The sequence below is a fragment of the Electrophorus electricus genome, chromosome 15 (genome assembly GCF_041902795.1).
Source record: "Electrophorus electricus isolate QZ-2024a chromosome 15, ASM4190279v1, whole genome shotgun sequence".
Taxonomy (NCBI): Eukaryota; Metazoa; Chordata; class Actinopteri; order Gymnotiformes; family Gymnotidae; genus Electrophorus; species Electrophorus electricus.
Window position 1 is genome coordinate 3,094,143 of NC_137511.1, and position 22,423 is coordinate 3,116,565.

A 22,423-nucleotide genomic window follows, 5' to 3' on the forward strand; every position below is an offset into this window, starting at 1 on the left:
TTTTAGTCAAACCTTAAAGTCCTAAGGATCTCGAGTAGTAGTCAGTTAAGATCCATAAATTCTCTAGTGTGAAAGTTCTAAATGGAAATTTACAGAGGAGTGACACAGCGGTAGCAGAGAATTAAAACTGCAAAGTGCATACATATGAAGCTTGGTCCTGCCCTTTTGAAAACTAAAACTAGCAAAACAAATTCTTTTTTAAAAAAGGGGAAAAAGCTTAATTTTAACCTGTAAAAATAAAACATACCAGCTAATGCCCAGTGAAGCAGCAGTCACGCATTTTTTTTCCTTTTTCTTTATCCAAAAGGGGAGAAAACGGACCTCACCCTATACAAAGCCACTCAGCCCCTCATCACATACATATCTATTCACCCCAACAAAAATGTGTAAACATGAGAGAAAATGTTACAATTGTAGACATTAAGGCCTTTCCCTCTCAATTAATATATAATGTACAATGTATAAATTTATTTTGACATGCTACAGTAAAATGTATAAATTGAACATAACCATTTTTCACTTTTATTGAAGGGGAGAAGAAGGTGATGTAACATGGCCTACATCATGCTGAGTGGTTTTACTGAAAGAAGTATCCATACTGAATTCCTGATACAGGACTGAAAACAAATAACTGATAGTACAGTTGAACTTAAATTCACAGTATTTTTGACAATAATTATTTAAAAACAAAACGCACATGCGCACGGGCACACACACACACACACACACACACACACACACACACACACACTCCACAGCCACACAATATGATGCAAGGTAATCGTTTTCTTATATATTCTGCTTTGAAGAAAACCAGAAAAGAGAAAATAATGCCACAGCATGGATCCTGGATAGTCTCAAGCTTTAAAGAAACAAAAGAAATGACCAAGGGGTTGGGTAGGAGTTGAAGCAACACGAAAATCAAGTGTGTCCAGGTTAACTGTGGTGTAAGTGCACACAGAGCAACCGCACAGGTTGCTCCGTCGAGAGAGAGCTCTAGACAGATATGTGAGAATGGTGACATCATAGCCAGGAGACGAGTGCAGTCTTTCCCCTCTTATGCAGCATGTTGGTTGAGTTTTCTTCTCATTCCCAAGGAGGCATCCTTAAAGGGAGAATTCGTCTCATCTTCACAAGTGAGAAAGTCCTGAGTCTGTGTCTGAGCAGCAATTGTGATGTTAAAGCTCCAGGCTTCATCTTTTTTTTAAAATGTATATATTAATTTATACAGTCTGCATTTTTCATTGAGTTTTACTTTAAAGTCCAGCTGTACAGTATGGTAAAAAAGGGGAAAAAAAACAACCTTAAAAGTTTTGTGGTAAAAATACAGTATTTTATCAATTATTAAAGCACCCTTTTAAAGTTGAGGAGCTTATTCTGAAGCTGTAGAGTTCATCTCTTTCTCAATTTTGTGTTCATGGTCTTTAAAAAAGAAGAAAGAATCAATCAACATCAGTAAGGAACTTTACTACATGTAATAGCTGACATTGTGTCAACATAATCCACTAATCTGAAATATCAAATCTACCATCAAGCTTGCTCACCTTAGTCCTGAGACAGGATCTCTTTCACTGAACATTTGCAATCTCCTGTTAAAAAAAAACAAAACAAAAAACATTAAGAGCCGTTTTAAGAATTGTGCACCTGTTCAACTTATTTGGTGATAGAAGTTGTCTTAGTAACGCAAGACTTCCTAAAAAACAAAGCAAGCCTTCTATGAAGGGAACACACTTACATCTGTGGAGGAGAGTCTGTTGCACATAGTGCCTGTGACTCCGTGTGGTCCTGCACATGAGATGGACTTCCTACTGCTGTTCGTGGAAGTGTAGCTCAGGCGTCTGTATTTCACCTGGTCACCCCTGTCATTATGGCAGTACCCACGAACACTTCCGCTGTAATGGTTTACACCATTATCTGCAGTACACAGGCAAAATCGGGTTAATTAACACTGAGGAACCTATTAAAACGATTTCTGTCACTGAATGGATTGTTATAAATCAGCAACCACATAGGAAATGGTCAAATTAGAACACGAGAGTCTTTGAAAACGTCAGAGTCCGTGTCGTGCACCTGAGTGACCATTAAGATGGCAATAATCCTCAGTAGTAGCTGGACTGGTGCCAGCTGGCGACTCGCCTGGGTCAGAGCTGGCGCACCGTTTACGGCCAACTCTCCCGTCACCGCCGTGGCTTTTACAGTCCCGCTCGTCCGAGCTACGGGAGGAGCGACTCTCTGTACGAGGCCGCTCATCCACCTCGTGCTTTCTCTTCTTCTTCTTTTTCTTCTTTTTGTGTCGCCAGGAGCCGTTGCCATCTCCATTCCTATCAGAAGGGTCCCTCTCTGAACTCCTGTCGGTTGAGAGTGATTTTGCTTAAGGAATCAGGCTACTGAGAAAACTTTCTGCAACAGTGACCATACTGCACTCCTAGCCCCTCGCAAATCACACAGCATACAAATGGCCATCCTTACACAACACAGATAACATAAAATGGTCTTTGGTTTGTGTTTAAATAGCTCCTCACCTGTGCTTCTCTCGGTTCTTTTTCTTGGCCTTTTTAGCGTTCTTTTTCTTGCGCTCCTCACACGGATCTTCCTCATTATCCGACAGGCTGCGTTTTCGGGCCGGCTGTCGCAGGGATGGGCTGGCGGAGCGTGGATGAGGTGCTCTCGTCACGCTCTCCTCTGCTCCACGGGGCCACCTGTCCCGAGTGCGCCACTGGTGGCCTGAACCCCTCTCTCGGCTGTAGTGGCCAGAGGAGTGGCGAGCGTCATGGCAGTTGACCCCATGCCACCGCTCTCTGTCCCAGTCGCGCTCCTCCCTGTTGCTGTGATGGTGGTGGTGGCGCCGGTGGTGGTAGTAGTGGTCTCGGCGGTGGTGGGCATGCCCGTCCCGGTACCGATCTCCCTCTCGCTCTCGCTCTCGAGGGTGCCTCTCTCGACTGGGGGAGCGCTCCTTAGCGGGATGGTAGTCCCTCTCAGGCCGATGGCCATACCCGTAGCGCTCCCGACTCAGGTCCTCATGCTCTCTCTCTCTCTGCCGCTGCCTCACCCTGTCTCGGTCCTGCGTGCAGGTGGAAGTGTGTGGCTGCTCCGAGTCTTTAGCACCCTTGTGCTCCTCATCCAGTCGTTTGCCCTCCCTGGAGCCAGGTGCACCCGGCTCAGGCGCTGTTGCCTCTTCCCTGCAGGTACCGCCACCACCATCCGGCCCGAATGCGTCTGTAGCTGCCACGGGCCTCTCTGGAGCCCTGTGCCCGTCGGGCCCGTGGTCGGCCTCGGGGGCCGTTGCGGTGCCTTTCGCCACAGAGGTGCCAAGGCAGTTGTTGGGCTTGTCTAGTGAGGTGGTTTGGGTGCAAAGCGTGACAATGGTTGGCTTAGCCAGCGTCTTGGTGGCCAGCGGGGCGCTGGGTGGGAACTGGCACGGCGAGTGCGTGGCATGCTGCTCGAGGGGCTCAGGCAGCGCTTTTGCCCGTTCAGAGGAAGGCGAATGAGGGTACAGGTCATCAGAAGTCACTGGCTTGGAGCTGAACAGAGAAGAAAGTGGCAGCGGTGTTACTGGGTTTAGCTCCTTAAACTTTTCCATTCTACTCACCGAATGAACAAAGCTGAAAGGGTTGCCGTGACCAGAGTGGCTTGTGTACCTGGACATGTTCCTTCTGAGCTGGGCATCCAAACCGCTGGTGGGGCTGATGAGGGAAGATAAAGATCCTCCGCTTTCTGTGGTCTGAACATCAACAACAAACGGCTGTTAACGGCCATTCACTGGTACTTGTTTCACCGTTACTCTGTGTCCAGCAGTCCTGAGGATCTAGAACCTGCAGAGTTCACCTGGCTAAACTCGATTAAGTTAATGAAGGATTTCAGTAGCAGGTGTGTTAGAACTGCACAGTTGTAGCTCTTCCGGACCAGAGCTAGGCAACCCTGTTCTATGGACTGGTCGCAGATATTCAAATTAAAGCTTTTACATTTGTAAAATCTGAAGTAGAACAGAAATTTAAAGTATACTACTAACTGTGGTAAAAAGGCCCACAAACACCATCGATTAATCATGTTTGGTCAATCATGTCATACCTTATCAGAAGGCTTGAAACCATTGACTTTATGATGGCCGTTCTGGGTACTGTGAACAGGTCCTGATCCGTTTTCACGTGGGAGTGTCCCAGGGAAGCTACTGGAGCCTTTGGTCTTGGGGGTGAGCGAACTTGAGCTGTGGGAGAGGGGACCATCCATCCCACCTTTCCCATTGGCTGTCTTGGCACCAGGGTAGGGCTTCACTGTGCCATTGTTCAAGGCTCCTCCGCCCTCCTGGTCAGACTCGTCAGATGACTCCTGGCTGTAGGGGACCAGGAAAGCCGCCCCACTTTGACCGGCAGTGTTGCCGTTGACCTGCGCAAGCTTTTGGAGATCTGAGGTAGACTTCGGGATGCTAGAGGAAGAGGACGAGGGCAGCAGTTGCAAATGGGACGAGGCGGCAACCGAAGAACAGCTGGGGCTCGGCTGGCTCTGGCTGGGCCGCACCGCCTTTCCCTGGCCGATGAGAAAGGTTAGCTTGGGCCTCTTTGGTGCGTCCGCGATGGCTGTGGGACGGACGAGTTGATGAGATGGGGAGGAAGAAGTGGAAGAGAGAGACGGGGTGGAGCCTGTTTTGGTCACAGTGCTTAAGCTGCTGCCACCAGGCTTTGGGCCATTGTGCTCCACCTTCAAGGATCCATTCCCATTGGCATACGAGTTATTCTGCAAAGCAAACAACAGTCCGTTATGGGAAATCTAAAGTCAGGAATTTTGGCCACAGTCAAGACGTAACAGTATAAACAAACAAACAAAGCACTGCTCGCTCATTCACACTACTCGATAGCAACAACCATCACAAATAAATCCTAATTCATCAGATTTATTGTTCCAGTGAGGTCATGAGTGGTGTGGTGATGCCTTCACCATGTGAGGAGGAAGCTGTGGACCGATGAAGGACGCGGAGGTGTACGGAGGCCCATTCATCTTGGCCGTGCTGACCGGGCGAGGGGAGGACTGACCAGGAGCATACATCATGTGGTTACAATCTTCGCTTTTAAGATCTGTTGACCTAAAGATTAAAAGGAAAAAAAAAAAAAAAAGTTTATAAAAAGCATTTTAAACAATCCCACTGTTCAAAAACATTAACATTTGTTTGAGCAAATTTAAGTTTAATCCACCTGATGTAGAATAGCAAGTATGCTTGTTGGTTCAGCACTGATCTTATGTCGCTAATGGACACTGATGCATCGTTCATCTGATACCACTGCCCAGTACTAGCCTGAAACAGAGGATTATTCCAACCATTAGCTAGATCTGAAACTCTATAATGGCCAACACAAAAAACGAATGTGCCACCCATCGAACCTTCACGTAGCAGTAGTAGTGTCCGGCGTGACAGCTAAACCCAGAGTGGACCAGCACAGAATACAGCCCGTAGACCTGTGGCTCTCCGTGGGACTGAGACATGAATGGGCGCATGTCCAGATACTCTGGATATCTCACGTCCTGTGCGGAGGGGGCCAGATATTACGAGAGGAGTCGCATAATTTTCAATACTGCTCGTATTTGTTCTGATACAGATTGTGTTAGACAACTTCAGGAAACCGTACAACAGCAACAATAACATGGCGGAATTAGTCATGACCACACCTTTGCAATTTTGCCTCCATTGAAGTTAGCGAAGCGCTTTAGGGAAATGGTGAGCACATTGGAGCTGCGGTGAACTGTAAACCTCTTTGAGGCTTGGACCATTTTCTTACATCTACAAACACAACAGAATTCACAATGAGGCCAGAAAGGAAAGATAACGGGCATCACAAGTCACTGTAAATGAATGCCTTGTGGTCCTATGATTACTGATATTTGTAGATGAAAGAGCGTGGTGTTCTAGAGCTAAAATGCTGTGCCTTACAAATCCAAGGTCATCATGCAATGTGTTAAAGAAAAGGAGTAAGGAGCAACTTTATTGTTCGGTATTATAGCATTTTGTAGAATTTGGGCAGAAACAGCCTTTTGAGCTATATGTGAATACATTGGTAATATTAGGCTGGCAGTCTGTACTTGCTAGTCACCGTCATCCTGAATCTATGGGACATGCTACCATTGGGATGCACATTTACCCTAGAGCACATGGATTAGTTGAGCAGACACTTACTTGGTACACTTGTAGGCATTGTCCCCGTCAAGCTGCTCAGGTTTAACAAATTGCTCAAGAGCTTTAGTAATGGTTGGAGCAGTCTGTAAAACACAAAACAAGCACAGGCTGAGGGATTTAAAAAATGTCTGTCAAACTGATAGCATGAGAAATGTTCACCCCAAACACTTTGGTTTGGGACAAGTAATAATCAAATCACTGAGGCAGCAACTCTCATTGTGAGACTAAAGTGTATGCCAGACAAGATGCCATCTTGAGCACCCTTAATCATCCAATCAAATGTCTGCCTCTCTGTGATGCATGCACATACACTAACAAGCTACTGACAAACAAGGAATCGAATTCAAGGCACAAATCACTTCTAGTGACATGCTACAGTAATCAGTAAAGGGTTCTTCAGTGCAGCTAACAGCTACCTTAATGTCCAGTGCAATATCCAGATATGGATCAAATGTATCGGACACTGCTTTGCAATTCAAACACTTCACTGTGAAAGGAGAAAGACTTAATATTACTGATCAAAAACATTTCAATTAGCATCAGCAGTTATACACTCTGAATACTCTTTGTTAAGATTAATATATAATAAAGCTTTACAGTAAAAAAGGATCAATTCTCTAACAATTAAAAATGCAGATTTAAAATAAGATACACAAATTGGCACAAGTGTATGATTGGCAAACTCACCTCTTGACCTCAGGTAGCCTCCAAATATCTGATGGATCAGAGTGGTTGCCTGTGTTTGCCTGTCCAGTCTGATGAAACGAAAATGGTCAAGCAAGACAAGAAATGTAATTTATTCAGACGGAGAGAAACTACAACAGAATACTAAAGACAGCATAGGAGCAAATAATTGCCTTTGCAGTAACATGCAATTGTGAGAGTATAGTTTACTTTATGTACATCTAAATGGGGTCTAATGTGTGAAGAATGCAGAAAATGAAACTCAACAATGCCATGATGGATTTCACTCCTCAAATAGCTAGTAAAGTCAAATGATTCATCCTGAATGTAGGTTGCTAGCTGGGCAATAGTGGTGGAATGTTGAGAAGCAGCAGCTGGCACCATATCAAGGCAATCTTGGGAGAATGCACATGGCCCACATAGAGGGTACTAGTGGGCTAATATGCTAGCCATAGACAAGCATGCTGTTAGCTGCAGACCGTGGTATGCAAGAGCCGTGTATGAATAAATCATGATTTCCTGCAAAACTACCCAGGATGCCTGTGCTTTCTGCACAAATGCAGAATGCATTAATGCAATAAATCCACTTTGATTTAGTCCAACATGTCATTTATAAACAGGAACAATTATCTAAATCATTGGTGGATATATTTGAGATCAGTGATTTTCTTGGGCCCCAGTATCAAGTACCAGTCCCCAACCCTTGGAATGGTAAGCAAATATATAAATAATAAATGCCCAATAAAGAATCCTTGGAACCAAATCTTTAATCTTTAGTAAAATACTTATAGATAGAATACCAAATGGAACTGAAGTGAACATTTCCTGAAACTGAACACAGTTGAATTTTAAAAAATAAATTAAAATTAAATTAAAAAAAGCGAGTAACAGCTGTAACTATACCAGCAAGAGATTATTTAAAAATACCAGTCCGCCAGCAATTAAGTAGCAACCAGTGCTTTCAATAAAATTGCAACCAACAATGATTTACAGTGTGGTCTATATAAACTCACTTATTTCCAGGCAGGCAGGACTTTTGCATAGCGTCCACTGTGTATCGCAAGAACTCATGGGCGTCTTCTTGACTCCCAAAACGAAAATGCTTTGCAATTCCTTGGAAAAGGAGACAAAGCAGACAAACCAATTAGTAATGTTCGCATCTAATGATGTTTATATAGGAATAAGGTGTTTGTTTTGTCCATCAGAGGTTGCATACTCACGTTTGAGTTCATTCAACACACCGATGGGTTTAATGACATTTCCCGAATTGGCAAATACCTGGGTTATGTGATTCTGCATGGTGCACATCATGCAAAATCCAGGCTCATGACCTTTGAGGGGAAAAAGATGACTAGGATCAGAATTAAGGCATGGTAAATATAGACCTATTATCACAGAAGACCAGTAGACCATTTTATACAAAATTAGTCCAAATATTTTCTATATGGATTATTCAATTAGAAAACCTTTATGGAAGCATTAAAATAATCACAGCTCCCACAATATTGTTAAATAGACTGCACATTGGACAAACATGCTTCCATATGTAAAAATGGATTAAACATAATCCAAACAAACAATAGTCACAGCAAATATTAATCAGCAGATCAGCTGTTTGTTCTCATCACACTACAAACATTCTACACACAATGAAATTAAGCAGGGAAGAACTATCCTCAGGTTAATTTTCCAGAGGTGTTGAAGAAACTGTTGCAGCCACAGGGAACAAGCGCACTCTGCTACGAACAAAGACACCTGCTGCTTCATGCATCAGACTGTTCTGCTGGCACCTGTTATCTAGCTTTGAAAACTATGCTCTCATTATAGCTGAGACAAAATTATTTACCCTACGTTAGTAAGGTCTAGACAACTAGTGCGCTTTTTTTCCTTCCTCCCCTGACATTAGAACGTTATGTAGACAATTTATCCTTACTCAACTGAAAACACTGGAAACAAGCCCAAATCATATTCTAGCTGAGCTATGGGATTGTGGACAGACTGCAGTCAGCTCAAATAGGCCTAATTAGGTGATCATATAATAGCTAAAACAGGCTATGTTGGATATGTTAAATACCAAGTCTAGCAGGAGAATGATGGGCAGTGACTCACATGTTTTGGAATGCTCTCTGGACAGCATGTAGTTGGCAAGAGGAGCCGTGTAGGAGAGACATTGAAGGGCAGAGTTTAAAAAACATGTGTTGCCCAGGTTCTGGAGACCTGCTCCAATACGATGGACTTGGTTCCACTTCAAGCAGAGGCGTTCTGCTGGAAACAGGACCTTCTGGGGTAGAGCGATGCCATCGGCACAGGTCATCAACACTACATGGTCAAACAGACATATCCATTAAGGCTTTCATACTGCAACACAGCTGCATCAAAAATACTTAAAGGACACACACAACAGGTGTATATGCTGGAACACAGAAAAACTGAAAAGTACTTGCCTGGCTCCTTGGGCCTCTCTGTCGGAAGCGCAGTGGTGCTGCCATACACTGCCGCTCCGATGCTGGGAGCCATGCAGGCCGTCTTTGCCCTCGCGAGCTCAGTGGCGGAAGGGCTCACACTCCAGCTGGAACTGCTGCCGTCCATGTCTCCAGAGGAGAAAGGAGTCAGGGAGCCAGAGTGCTTGCACCGCACTGACTCAAGGTCAGACTTCTCTGAAGGTTTGTCAACTATGGTCATTGTTCATTTCTGAAAGAAAGCATGCACCAGATCACTGAGCCTACATTCACTTTTCATAGTGTGTGCTGCAAGAATGTACCTTTGGACATTTGCTCTGAATGAATGAACAGAATTAATCAGAGTTTACCTATGCTGGCTGGGGGGAAAAAAAACCAACCAAAAAAACCCCAAAAACAACAGATTGCTGGAAAGTCTCCTACCTCAAGATGGTATGATAACTTATTTAGTTATTCAGAATCAAACAGTGAAATGCCAATCAGTGCTACCAACAAATGTTGTTTCTGGTACATTTCACCATAGAGAAATTAGTTGCAGGTACATGAAGATGTACACTCTAGAATTATACAGTGTGACTGCTTAAAAAGATTCACAGAATTCACAAAATTGTGTCAATTTTAGCCTGAGCTGACAACACCGGCATGAACGTGATCAAAGATATTGCTATGCCAATATTAGTTTTAAATATGAATATGGTGAACAAACGTTCTTTCTTTATTCCTATTCTCATAAGATTAGATCGATCAAGGAACTAAAATCTAAATCACAAATATATATTTAGTATAACAGATAGTTATATTTAGTAGTTATATTTAAAAAATTAGCAACAGAAATAGTATATTTGCCAGACAAAATGTTTAATAAATAGTTTCAGGTAGGGTTTATGGCGATTTGGCCAAATCATCTGAAAGTTTTTTAAAAATTAAAAGTTGAAAACCTGTAAAAGCCACCAGGAAACATCAGCCATTACCGAGGGAAACCGGCATGTAAACGTACTTCTCTGGACTGTTCCCTAGCAAACTATTTCACGTCCCTTGAAGTTTGTTGTGCCCGAGCCAACACGACGAGACTGCAGCCGCAACACGTGACTTGCAGGAAACACCGTCGGAGCGTCGACATTAGTGAAACCTTGAACTTGAAACAAACAAATGTCTGTTGTAGCCCGCTAAACGTTACAGTCGCCACAGCCGCGCTAGTCCTGAATTTGCGACTTTAAACAGAAAGACCTAGTAGTGCTCTGCGACCTGTTAAGTTTTCACACTGGCTCTAGCTATAGCTCAATTACTTAGGTAGCAAGCAAAGTAGTTAGCATGAGCGCTACAGATATGAATAGCCGGTGCGTTGTCACGGGGCCCGCCGTCGCCTCAGAAAGCGTTACAAACGCTATGTAAACAGCGCGCAATTTGTCCGCGTTCAGCTTTAGTTTCGCGTGTAGCCCCTCAAAATGCAACTAGCCTCCCACATTAAATACAGCGGCGTGACTTCTGAACGCGAACTGTCGACGTTCAACCGAAACACCACAGCACCACCCTCCCACCTCCGTGCACCTAGGAGAGCGCTAGCTAACGAGAAGCTAGCGGAGGCTTTCGCGAACGACATAGGCCTCGGTCCCAAATAACTTCGAAAATGTCACTACATCCATGCCTGCGCCCGTAATTTAAAACGCGAGACGAGTTATTGATCATGTAGTGAATTAAATACCTTCTCGCCGTGCTTCAAATCGGTGTTTTGGTTTTCAAGCGTGCATGGCGGTTTGTGTGGCACGAAACGCCATGGTAACGGCGAAACGTAACAATACAGTCGGAACGCTGGGCGAACGTTCGTGCCGCACGAGACCGCCTTGGAACGCCACGAAATAAGGGAGCATCGACATTTTCGCGTAGACCTACGTGACAAGTAGCGGCTCCGTCAGCGCAGTGTCCTCGGCATCCGAACAGAGACGTACAAAAGCCAGGGACACGGCGGGCACGAGGTTTAAAATTCGCCGGTGTACGCCTGCCGAGAAACATTAGCCAGCTAAGCTAGCTAGCTAGCGACATCAAACACTCAACGTGTAGCCCCGGTGCGCTCGCGTCCTCCCAGCAAACACGCTAAAACAGCCACACGGGCCCCTGGTATGCTCTTAAGACCAAATGGCGAAAGATGTACCACAATAAAAGCAAACAATTCGCATACCTGTGATTTGTTTAAAAAAAAAAAAAAAAAAAAAAAAGATTTAGCTGTGTTCGTCCATTCTAATATCCAGAGAGCGTCCGGCGGTGAACAATGACGTCGTTTCCCCACGGGTCCATCCGGGAAACTGCAGCCGTGGTTGTCGGGGACACGCGATTAGAAGCACGTCTGCGAAGATGTTTGTATTTCGGACGTATGCGGTTTAACATGGGTAATTTTGTTTCATAAAATGTCCAGGTGTGGACACATCCTGTTTTTAAGAGTGGAAAAGCGTTCATGTGAAGAGAGTGTTCAAATTGATACACTTCTTATTCTAGTTCCTGTATGTTTGCGACACAGAGGAGTGAATGTTGGTGGTAATGAACACGGTTAGTAACGTACGGGCCTACATATGCGGGAAACTACGCTGAACGGTTGCATACTGTACGTTTATCTAGCTTGTTTTTACTAAAGCTCTTGTCTCATAAAATCTATTTAATGAACTAACATTACAGAGCAATATATCGGAACACAAAATACCAGTTTAGTCGTTTTCTTTTGCGTAGTCTTTATAAAGGCGATGGTATTCGCTCACAAACAACATATAAGAGATTATATCGTCTGATTGTATATTTGTTGCAATATATAATTTATGTTAGCCAACATCCAACTCTTTCAATTGTCAGTTTCTGGCCACAGGTTCACTATTAGCCTGGTGACACTGACGTATAAAAACTAAAGAACACCGCTGATATAGAAGTACAATCATCAGTAATCGTCCAGCAGTCAATATCATGCATCTAGTCTTAACATCTAGTTAGCAGTGATCAGTAACGAGTGGGATTTGTGTTGACAAATTGGAGGGCAGACACATTGTTCGTGGTTAGTCCGCAATTGTACACATCTAAAGTAAGCTATTCCCTTTTTATTTACAGTTAACAGTTTTAAGTTAAATATGGAAAATTAGGTTTCTGAAACTAAACCCGCTCACCCTGAAAAAATTCTGTTGCTGGATTTCAGATCATGACTTCATTATGTTGAAAGACAGTTTCCCTATGATGGTAAATGGTAGAATATTTTAAAGCAATCTCAAATCATCATGTTTAGTCTTTATCTCTCTCCATTAGTAATTCCACGTTTCTTGACGTGAGAAACGACTGGACCTGCATCCTCCTCTCACTCATATGTTCCTCTCGTGCTTCACCTCACAAGTTGCTTGTCGTTCGCTTGATTGACGCCATGAGATAATTGGCCTGATAGGTTGTTTGTTGGCCTCTAGTGACCATCTGCTGAAGTATGCTGCACTCAATGCAGGATGTTCTGCTTACTTTTCTCCAGTTATAAACACTGCATGATGTAGGCTATTTTGCCACTATTAAAAAAATTACCCCTGGCAGCTACTGTGTCTGAAGAACTGTTTGACACATTATGGTGCCCCCCCACCCCCCAAGTCTCTTTGTATTTTTCATTTGCATCAGTTTCTCACTCAAACTGAATCCTATATTAGATAATAGTTTCATATAAGAGCACACAATTTAGCCATGGTCTCACTGGTATTGCTCTCCTGATTTTCCACTTGACGTACTGACCGAAAACATTGAATTACCTTTGGCAGTCGAAGTCTTCTGCTTCAGTTATTCATGGTCTCCCCCAGGGCTCTATCTTGGGTTCACTCCTCTAATTTAGATGCTTTTTTCAGTCCATTTCATCCTCCATCATGGCCTTAACTCCTTAAACTTAACACATTAAAACTAACATCTTTCCACTGGTCCAAAATTTCTACATAAATATTCATGTGTAATGTTGACATTTATGTGGTCAGTGTTAAACCATCCAAAAACTGCCCAAGCATTTTGCATTACTTTGATTTCTTTGTACTGTTTTCAACCCCATATTGATTTGCTACCCAGGACTGCATTTTTTGACCTTCTATAAACTGCACAATTCAGTCCAAACTCAATCATAAGAATGAGAAAGTCTCATCCCTGCCTTTGTATCCTCTCCATTTGACCACTGCAGTGATCACTCTCCAGACTGAAATACATTTAAAGTTTGTCTGCTGGAGTCCTCACATAGAATAAGTGCTCTGCCTAATCCCATCTGTTCTCTGCGCCCGTATTGCTTCTCCCTGCAAGGCCCCACATGGCTGTGTCCCTGGATCCCTTTCCCCATTGTTTAAGGGCCTCTTGTTCCAGTTCTCTCATGGTTCATAGACTTAGATTGTCCTCCATGGGTGACAGGTCCATCAGGGACAATCTTATGTTGCTATGAAGTGGTCTCTCCTTTCAGTGTGCCGGCTAAGCATGCTCTTATAATTCTAGTGATAAATCTGTTCTGTGAATCTTGTGTGTGCGATGACTTCATACTGTCACGAGATGCTCCCCCCGTCACGTAGTACGGTCTGCCGCGTGCAGGGGGTTTCACCTTGTTTGTAACCACGCTCTTTGTAAGTGCACACACCTGTACGGGGTTTAATGTCTTGTGTCTTTTGTCTATTTAAATCTCTGACTGTGTACTGTGTTGGCCATTGTGAGTCTGCAGGTGTATGTAAATACTTGTGTGTAGTCCGTGTTAAAAGGGAGTCTGTGCGTCCTGCTCCACGCCCTTCGGCACTCCGGCCAGCAGATATGTCACACATACGATGTTTGTCATTGGTTTGTTATCGATTTGTTAAGTGTCCTGGATTTGGAATTTGAGTAAGGTGCTATAAAATAATTATTTATTTTATTTTATTTATATTTGTATTTATATTTTTATTATGCCATTCATACATACAACCATTTGTTGCCCACAACCCCTCACCAAGCCTATAATACACACTGAGAACTGAGAAAAGGGTAATCAGGAATGGTTGCGATTACGTTTTGTCTGGATCATGAGCTGTACCTTGCGAGCTCTGTAGCTGACTTATTTGTTTTCTGAGTTGAAATATTTCCTCTTCTTGCTCATCAATCCTCCGCTGCAAACTGTGTATTACCTAGAAATTAAAACACATTTTGAATCATCATTTATTTCAAATTTTTATTTTCTAGTCAATTCACAAAGCAGCAGATATCTGCAAATGTAACAAACAAAATCTGATGTACTCCATCATGTGGCATGAACACAACCCCAAGAATAAGGTGAATGGTAATGAATGAAAGATTAATCTAATGTCAGCTACATATTGCAGATGTTATAATTATGTTTTAAATATTGCAATTCAGGAGCTTTAAGGCATGGGTCATATCAATAGGCCAAAACACCATGTTGCCATGCTTCATTTGACTGCCTTGTCACAAAATGATTTCAAGAATGATTAATTATACCGTATTTTTGCCCAGAGGCCAGCCCCTATCTCCTTGCCTAATCTCATAATCTCTAGACTCCCTCCTTATCGTTTCCTAATCATATAACCAACTTTATTGTCAGGTACCCTGAGCATGTACCCTGTTCTCTGCACAAGTCGGTGTAGGTGCAGTCGTTTTAATCTGTGTATAGTATTTGGAAAGTTTGAACTTCACGATGTTCCATGTCAGTGCAGCGGTTTAAAGAGGATATGAGGGATAAAAACATCAAAATAAAGCAAGCAGCAATCAAACTTTATCGCATGGTGTTACAAACCCCAGGAACAACCCTCTGCCCCTGCACAGCCACGCCCACTCGCACACACCCCCGATCTGACTCAGCAGAATTCTAGCACACACCAGATTCCCATTCTCCTTATTCTCACCCCCTTTATAAGATTCCCTTCCCCGTGTACACGTCACGAAGTGTTGCTTTACCTATGTGGCGTACCGAGTGTTTCCTCATCCTGTGTGTTTTCCCAGTTATATACTCCTGCCTGACCCTCGGACACCTCCCGGACGCTACCCTGTGTTTCGACCCCAGACTGACCCGACCATGCTTACCTGTCTGATTCCAAGAATTAGTTTGTTTGCTAAAATAAAACCTCTAGCAATTGGATCCTCTTTTGTGCGTGTGCAAACATTACACATGGATTTTTATTGTGTTAAGAAGCGAATGTGGACATGATAACTAAATGGACACATACCATGTCTTGGGTATTGAAGAGATCACTTTGCAGTAATTGGGAGGCACTTGGTCTCAGAGAAGGATCAGAGCTGGTTAACAGTCTGATGTACTTGGTCAACACTGGCCAGTCCCCACACAAGGTTTCTGGGACCTTCCCCTGTCTCAGGTCTCCAAGTGTGTGTACACGCTCCATCTCTGTCCCGAAAGGCTGGAACAACTCAGCAGCAACCATTCCCACACTATACATATCTGACTGCAAAATAGACATAATTATCATAAATGACTGCAAGGGACAGCATTGTATTCTCAGTAGTGCTCTTCTGTAGGAATCTCTGAACAATTGTAAAATTGAAGGTACCTGAGCAATCACCAGTGTGTTATATACAGCCATTTACACTAATTGAGTAAAACACGGTTCCATCACCTATATGATGTCAGATTTAAAGTACCTTCAGGTCATAATGAGATCCCTCTAGTTGCTCTGGGGAAGCATAAATAAATGTCCCCACTCCAGTTGTATGAGATTCTAGAAAACATTAAGATATTCTGAAGTCAAGCCAAGATACATAATATGTGATACAAAACTGACCAATACTGCAGTCTGCACATAAATCTCTTGGTATATCTACTGGAGAATTCAAAAGATGCAAAGATTACAAAAGTTATGTAAGGTAATTGTGAACTTACACAGTAAAATTGGTTATAAATCTGTTAAGTGTGTTTATTAACTTGTAATTCGTAGAGTAGGTTATTTAAATAACTTAATAGATATTAATGTTGCAACATTATATACTGCATTTTTTTTTACCTGTGTTGTTGCCTGTGTGAGAATTTAAAGGTAGCTGTTCTTTTTCATTCACTACAATGTCTTTACAAGCCAATCCAAAGTCCCCTATCTTCACATGGTAGTCATTGCCATGAAGGAAAATATTTCTTGGCTGTAAAACAAAATAAAAGTTTGGCTTTTATCATGTCAAGGTTTTGTATCTATTGGCATTTAAAATACTACATATATTAGAATAATAATATAAGGATTATAAATAACCTTAGAAATGTAACTAACTTGAGTATGAAATGGCAAACACAAACACTTGGTACAGCCTATGCATGTATCACAGAATTTACAAGGAGAACTGTATAATCGAGACCATGGACTACTAACTATATGAAAACATCTTAAATGCTGATATATGGTTCATCAAAACGCTATTGAAATTACATTAAAACAATAAACTCCTTCGTCTGGAACCATGGAAATACTGTTTTCTCAACATCAAAGAAACAGGTTTTTAATTAGCACTGCAAGATTAGGTTGGTTGAACATTTTGCTAATGATATGAATAAGAATACGTGTACAAATGAGTTGCCATTTGACTTTAAACAGTACTCTAAGGTTTTGTTTTGTTGTTGTTTTTTTTTTAATCTGAAACATTTATCAGAACATTAATTTGTGATCAAACTGAGCTGCAGCTTGTAGATAAGGAATGTGAGAGGGATGGATAAGTGGTGTTGTAGTTAGGCTATGAACGCAGGCAGGGTGGAGCGATCTGTTCAGAATTCTGTTTTGTTTGTTTTTATGTGTTGCATATGTTAATTATGATGTCATGTTTAAAGTTACAGTTTTCTCAATTTAAAATCTAGAGTCTAGAGAGGTACCGGGAAAATCATGAGCACAAAAAATGAAACCGAGGATGAGGCTGAATCAAATGTTTTAACTTTTACGACCGGTTGCGAGTTAGGTTACATACTGTATGAGGCAATAATGAAAGAGAATATTTCAGTCATTACAAAGATAGTGGATTCTCGACTTGTACATACCCCGATAAAAACCAGACATCTGCTTGATTTCTCTAAGGTAAAACTTTGCTCAAAAGCTTTCTTTAAACTGAACTGATATACCGAATACTACCTGAAAAGAAAAACACATAATGGCCTAAAAGATTTGCGGCTGCAAGGTCCAGAACCGACTGTATACAGTTGTTCTCCAATGTTTATACCTTTTCCCGTTCTTCTCTCAGGACATGAAAGTCCTTCCCTTACACCTTGCTGCTTCCCAGAAGAAAACACAAAGCCTCAAGACCCTACTGGATTCTGGGGCCAACCCTGAATTATGGTAAACTCTGCACTCTCAAACATCCTGAATTACCTTTAAACCATGAAAACTTCAGAACACATGTTGACAAATGCTTTGTGCCTTCTATTTAGCGACCAGCTTGGCAGAAATACCCTGCATCTCGTGATAGCAAACTGGCCAAGTGTCTCAAGCAACTGGATTGGCCCGCATTCCAAGTTTCGGTCAATCATGGCTATCATGCAGCAGCAAGCAGAAGACTGCTTGCATGTGCTGTGTGAGCATGGCGTGAACCTAAACGCCAGGCTGCAGAGTCACCGCCAACAGTCAGCTCTGCATCTGGCTGTGGCCCACCAAGCGCCGTCAGCCATAGCCATCCTGGCTAGTCGAGGGGCCAGCATAAATGCCACCGACCATTTTGGCATGACGCCCCTGCACATGGCAGCGGGGACGCTTCAGACAGAGATCACCTCGTGTTTAATCCAGCAGGGGGCCGATGTGAATCGGGTCGTGAGGCAATCGGGCAACAGCGCGCTCCACCTGGCCGTGCAAGCAGCGACCAAAAAGTTCTGCAAGACTCAGGACACAGATCTCAGCTGTGTCGAGGAACTCCTAGTGGGAGGGGCCTCGCCCAACGTAAAGAACGCAGCAGGCTGCACGCCTCTCCACGAGGCTTGCCTTGGGGGCAGGGAGGAGGTGGTCGATCGTCTCCTCCAGCATGGAGCAGACCTCAACAAGCGCACTCACTTAGGAGAGAACTGCCTCTTTCTCTTCCTGACTCAGACTTCCAATCTGAAAAGCACTGGCCTGCTGGGCAAACTGCTGGGCCTCACCAGCCCCCTGTCTGTGGTCGACGCAAAGGGCAACCTCCCTCACGTCCTGAAGCTCCCCCGCTACACCACGCAGAAGGACCAACTGGTGCGTTTAGCACAGCAACCACGAGACCTGCTTGGAATCTGTAAGGTCCACATGCATCAGCACTACAACGAGAGCAGCAGGACTTTTTTAAAGGATAGGCTACCTGAAAAGCTATACAACTTTGTCTTCCAACAGTGGGATTGCCCACTGGATGTGGAACTTAATGAAACACATGAGACAGAAGAATTTGTCCCATTAGACTTTGCACCCCCGCTTCCATATTGACCTCGCTGACCACAGCCACCTTCTACATGAATTCCAAAAACAGTCTTTTGGATCTTTAAAAACATTAATCAGCAAATAAAATTAAACTTCAAAGTAAATTTGTGTGAACCTACCTTAAGGTCTCTGTGCATAATTCCACGTGAGTGAATATACGCTACTCCTTCAAGTATTTTCTTTAATATAGCAGATGCTTGTTTAGAGTCGAATGGCTGGCAAGGACCTGTACACGAGTTAATATAGAATGACCATTAAAGGAGATACAAGCATATTGCGGAAAGCTGCATGGACAACAAAACAGTCACTGTCACTGTGTAAGTCACTGTAAGAGCATCTGTGAAAAGCCATAAAGTTCAATTAAGTCTAAATGAAAGTATAATGCACAGCAAGTAGCCCGCGTGTCATAACAACCGATTATAGAAACAACCTGTAGACGCTGTGAGTTCTGCCTTGGGTCTGCAGTTCCTCTCGTGAATCCAGTCTTTCAAAGAACGCTCACACAGCTGCATTTGAATGTAGAGCATCAAGTGAAACTGAACCTGAAAAATTAACACCGGGATCAAAGAATGAAGGAAGAATTAAACCGTGGGACTAATTTTGCTTATCAGTTCACAAACTGTGATCAGGAAGACGATAAACAGCATGCCTCCCTTGGCGGTTTCTCAGCCCACGGTTGACTTGCCGCATCAGTGTAAAACCTGTGGTTTATCTCCAGTCTATCCTGGCTGGGCTCATCCTCGGACAGGGCGGAGATGTTCCAGCTAAGTGCTGGGCACGTGTCCACCACAGAGCCAGGCTTGCCCAGGAACACGCATGGGACAAAGTTCTGCGGGTTCCGTACGCTTTTAGCGCACATAGCGTGGCTTCCCTCCTCATTTGACATTGTAGATTTCAATGACATGCCATCCAGTGCACACGCAGGTTGGTCATTTATGTCCTTCGAATGTTCAGAACTTTCAAAAACAATAAATGACCCACTGGTGCTATCAGTGCTTTCCCTGAGACACCTGAAGGAGAGATTCACTTCCATCATACTATGGTACCAGCGTTAGGCTTCCCAATATGAATAGAGAAAGTCCATCATCTTACCCTTCTCTTTGTGATGATGTCCCTAGAGCTGGAAAGGCATTTGAAATGAAAGGTTTTGGATCTGTAATAAAAGGATGACCTAAAACCTTTCTGTTTTATTTCCATAGAGCATAGGCAAGGAATATATACCAATAATGATTTCAAGTTTTCAGTCTTATTAGTGATTTAACATGGATCAAAATAGAACCCAATTAAGTCAATAAAAACGGCTAAAGAAAAATGCAGATCTAAAATATAAACAGATCAACACAGGCTACTGAGCACAGGAACACAGATGCTTTGCACATCAGCTACTCACTTTTCCCAGCTGGCTGCACATGCTCCATCCAAGCAGTGTGATAGCCAACTATGTTTGGATGCTGAAGGCTGGACAGAACTTTGACCTCTCTAAGCACCTACAACAAATCATCAAAATGTTTGTGAATGCCTAGCCGACGCTTTTAATAAACAAAATGCTGTGAATTTGTTGAGACCATACTCTACCTTTATACAGTCATCCCTTGTTACATTCTTGATGAGGATTTTTTTAACAGCATAATTCTGTCCATCCAACTTGTTTTTTACCTAAAGAAGACATGACGTATGATAGCTTGTTACGAGCTCCATTAAACAATACAGGATCTGATGTTAATCTTATGTTGACAACTGGAGCATCTCATTGCCACACCTTAAACACTTTGCCATACGATCCTTTGCCCAAAGCAGAGATCTCTTCAAATTCACTGAGGTAGCGAGATGTCTGCGCTTGGAAAAGACCATCTTTTACTCTGGGATGAAACAAAACATTGTCATCTCTACAAATGATATCACAAAACAAACCTCATACAGATAGTCAGATGCAATTAATACACCAACAAAAGTGCAACAAAGAGTCGTCTACCAGCTCTGACCTCCTCACCTTAATGCAGGGGTCTGGCCTTCCACACCCAAGTATCGATGATCCTGTAAAAAGATGAGCACACCACATTAGCTCTTCTACTTTCTAACCAAAGGATGACGGGTCTCTGGCAGGTGGAGGTGTTTACCTGAGGGAGGAGGGAGGAGCTGGCAGCATGCAGGAGCTCGGTGAAGGCCCGGTTGTGCTGCAGTCGCACAGTGCTGAACTCGTCACTGATGGCCAGGGGTGAAAGGAGGTTCATTGCTGCTAGGCGTTGACCAATTGCTGAAAATATGAAGAACATCGCCTAACTCACATGGCCTTCAACAACACTGGACAAAGGGATCAAAGTATTTGTGACAAAATGCTTATTATTCAAGAAAATAATACTATTTTAAACTGTGTAAAGCAATAAGTAATTTTGCATACACTTAAACACACGTTTGCCAATTTGTGGAAGTACTGAAAAGAGAGTTATTCTCTCCTGAATAACAGCTCACCCTTGAATAGCATCCGAGAGCGTGTAGGGTCACTTTCATATACAAAGCACAGGTGTTCCAGCAATGAGCCCAAAAGCAAATGGTTGGGGATAGCAGAGGCAAATTCCTGAATTGATGGGTACTGTCTCCCTGCCATCAGCAGCTCACAGTTACTGTCCGAGTCTGAAGCTACGTTAATAAAGCAAAGAACAGAGGAGATATTTTGACTCTCTGCATCTTACTGCATTTTTAAGCCTAAATGGTAAAAATGACATACAGATACTCTGAAATTGCTGACATTGCTCAGCTCTGGATCAAAGATATGCTATAAAGTACATACATAACTCAGTAAACACAACAGATCTGGTTAAAAACATTTCCTACCTTCAGCGATAACTTTGGCAATCAGACCAACAATGTCTCTTTTTTCTGCATCCATTTTGCCTTTGTTTCCCCACTTTATATTCCCTTTATATTACCACAAACGCAGCTTTACCATGTTACTTCTTGTCTGCACAGTTACGGGTGGGCGAGTTTAAGTTATGCTTATCAGTGTAAAACATTAATCCCACCTCTAGGCTGCTTCAGAAGAAGATTATGAGGGAAGGAGAAAGTTTCAATACAATCAACTTAGTGTGTTGTTCTGTGCAAAGGACACAGTTGGAACAATACTGTTATAACCGATGCCCTACATCGCCTTACCCCCCAAAAAGACACCTTTTACATCTTATCAACTAGCAGTAGCAAACCTTTCACATCTTCTCATTATTATTATTGTTGTTGTTGTTGTTATTATTATTACTTTAAAAAGAAGCAATCTACTTTGTTAGATAGCCAGCATGCTCCAGGGAGCGTAACTAATGGTAACTAATGCATGCATGTCACCTTTCACAATCACGCCTTATCCCGTGGAGCTGCCCTCGCACGGATGGCCCAGACCATTTAAAATTTGACCAAACTCACTGTCAAACTGGACATCATCGTTATCTGTCAAGCTGAACATCACTGTCCCATTTCCAGCTCTGTCACGGGTGGACAGCTTCCTCCGCGTCACAAAATTGGGACAAATACTGGAACTTTCTTCTGTCATGACTGGTCTTATTGTATAAAACGTGGACCTAGCACGGTTATTATCCCCTTTAACGCTTCGATCAAGTAGATCTACATATTATAGAATGATCGGATTTTTTTTATTTCTTTTAAAGGACCTACAGTTAATAGAGAAACCGACTAAAAACAAGTAAAGACAAACGACTGTAATCCACCATGTTTTAACTGTAAATAGTAAGGGGGTA

General features: G+C 42.9%; 3 protein-coding genes across 11 annotated transcripts; 1 reads left to right on the forward strand and 2 right to left on the reverse strand.

The window, feature by feature from the left end:
- Nucleotides 1–495: 495 nt before the first annotated feature.
- Nucleotides 496–11,617, reverse strand: usp42 (ubiquitin specific peptidase 42). Of its 7 annotated transcripts, none has more exons than XM_081697910.1 (20): nt 11,009–11,443; nt 10,304–10,441; nt 9,292–9,538; nt 8,957–9,166; nt 8,068–8,178; nt 7,861–7,960; nt 6,851–6,918; nt 6,580–6,650; nt 6,164–6,246; nt 5,659–5,770; nt 5,374–5,514; nt 5,187–5,287; nt 4,933–5,077; nt 4,069–4,731; nt 3,639–3,721; nt 2,523–3,521; nt 2,071–2,348; nt 1,736–1,914; nt 1,545–1,589; nt 496–1,422 (listed from the first exon to the last, which is right to left on the reverse strand). In XM_081697910.1, exons 3-19 carry the CDS (start codon nt 9,527–9,529, stop codon nt 1,569–1,571), a joined length of 3,603 nt encoding a protein of 1,200 aa, XP_081554036.1. In that variant the 5' UTR covers nt 9,530–9,538; nt 10,304–10,441; nt 11,009–11,443; the 3' UTR covers nt 496–1,422; nt 1,545–1,568. The 7 variants fall into 7 exon arrangements, with proteins under 7 accessions (XP_081554036.1, XP_081554038.1, XP_081554039.1 ...); XM_081697912.1 differs by having other exon boundaries at nt 10,245–10,441; XM_081697913.1 differs by lacking the exons at nt 10,304–10,441; nt 11,009–11,443 and adding an exon at nt 11,483–11,617.
- On the forward strand, nt 11,614–18,784 carry LOC113579505 (ankyrin repeat domain-containing protein 61). The gene is made up of 3 exons (XM_027013493.3): nt 11,614–11,690; nt 17,491–17,585; nt 17,678–18,784. The coding sequence occupies exons 2-3, from the start codon at nt 17,494–17,496 to the stop codon at nt 18,684–18,686; spliced, it is 1,101 nt and encodes a 366-aa protein (XP_026869294.2). The 5' UTR covers nt 11,614–11,690; nt 17,491–17,493; the 3' UTR covers nt 18,687–18,784.
- On the reverse strand, nt 14,171–22,377 carry eif2ak1 (eukaryotic translation initiation factor 2-alpha kinase 1). 3 transcript variants are annotated; one of them, XM_081697924.1, is made up of 16 exons: nt 22,092–22,229; nt 21,513–21,707; nt 21,150–21,317; nt 20,798–20,934; nt 20,671–20,714; nt 20,440–20,539; nt 20,256–20,336; nt 20,071–20,167; nt 19,773–19,833; nt 19,330–19,690; nt 19,111–19,222; nt 18,800–18,906; nt 16,281–16,410; nt 15,922–15,998; nt 15,492–15,725; nt 14,171–14,435 (listed from the first exon to the last, which is right to left on the reverse strand). In XM_081697924.1, exons 2-16 carry the CDS (start codon nt 21,565–21,567, stop codon nt 14,316–14,318), a joined length of 1,884 nt encoding a protein of 627 aa, XP_081554050.1. In that variant the 5' UTR covers nt 21,568–21,707; nt 22,092–22,229; the 3' UTR covers nt 14,171–14,315. The 3 variants fall into 3 exon arrangements, with proteins under 3 accessions (XP_081554050.1, XP_026869289.2, XP_026869290.2); XM_027013488.3 differs by lacking the exon at nt 21,513–21,707 and having other exon boundaries at nt 22,092–22,377; XM_027013489.3 differs by lacking the exon at nt 21,513–21,707 and having other exon boundaries at nt 19,773–19,800; nt 22,092–22,376.
- Nucleotides 22,378–22,423: the final 46 nt, after the last annotated feature.

Excerpts from the sequence above, each read along its gene's own strand:
- usp42 (XM_081697913.1), bottom strand. The coding sequence starts at position 9,529 with ATGACCATAGTTGACAAACCTTCAGAGAAGTCTGACCTTGAGTCAGTG. Across the intron at positions 7,961-8,067 it reads TGTGTTGAATGAACTCAAAC|GAATTGCAAAGCATTTTCGT; the intron begins GTGAGTATGCAA and ends TCCTTTTCCAAG. Across the intron at positions 6,919-7,860 it reads TCCTGCCTGCCTGGAAATAA|ACTGGACAGGCAAACACAGG; the intron begins GTGAGTTTATAT and ends TCGTTTCATCAG.
- eif2ak1 (XM_027013488.3), bottom strand. The coding sequence starts at position 22,218 with ATGACAGAAGAAAGTTCCAGTATTTGTCCCAATTTTGTGACGCGGAGG. Across the intron at positions 15,999-16,280 it reads TCACACAGGCAACAACACAG|AATCTCATACAACTGGAGTG; the intron begins GTAAAAAAAAAT and ends AATGTTTTCTAG. Across the intron at positions 14,436-15,491 it reads TCTTCAATACCCAAGACATG|GTAATACACAGTTTGCAGCG; the intron begins GTATGTGTCCAT and ends TTTAATTTCTAG.
- LOC113579505 (XM_027013493.3), top strand. The coding sequence starts at position 17,494 with ATGAAAGTCCTTCCCTTACACCTTGCTGCTTCCCAGAAGAAAACACAA. Across the intron at positions 17,586-17,677 it reads GGGGCCAACCCTGAATTATG|CGACCAGCTTGGCAGAAATA; the intron begins GTAAACTCTGCA and ends CCTTCTATTTAG.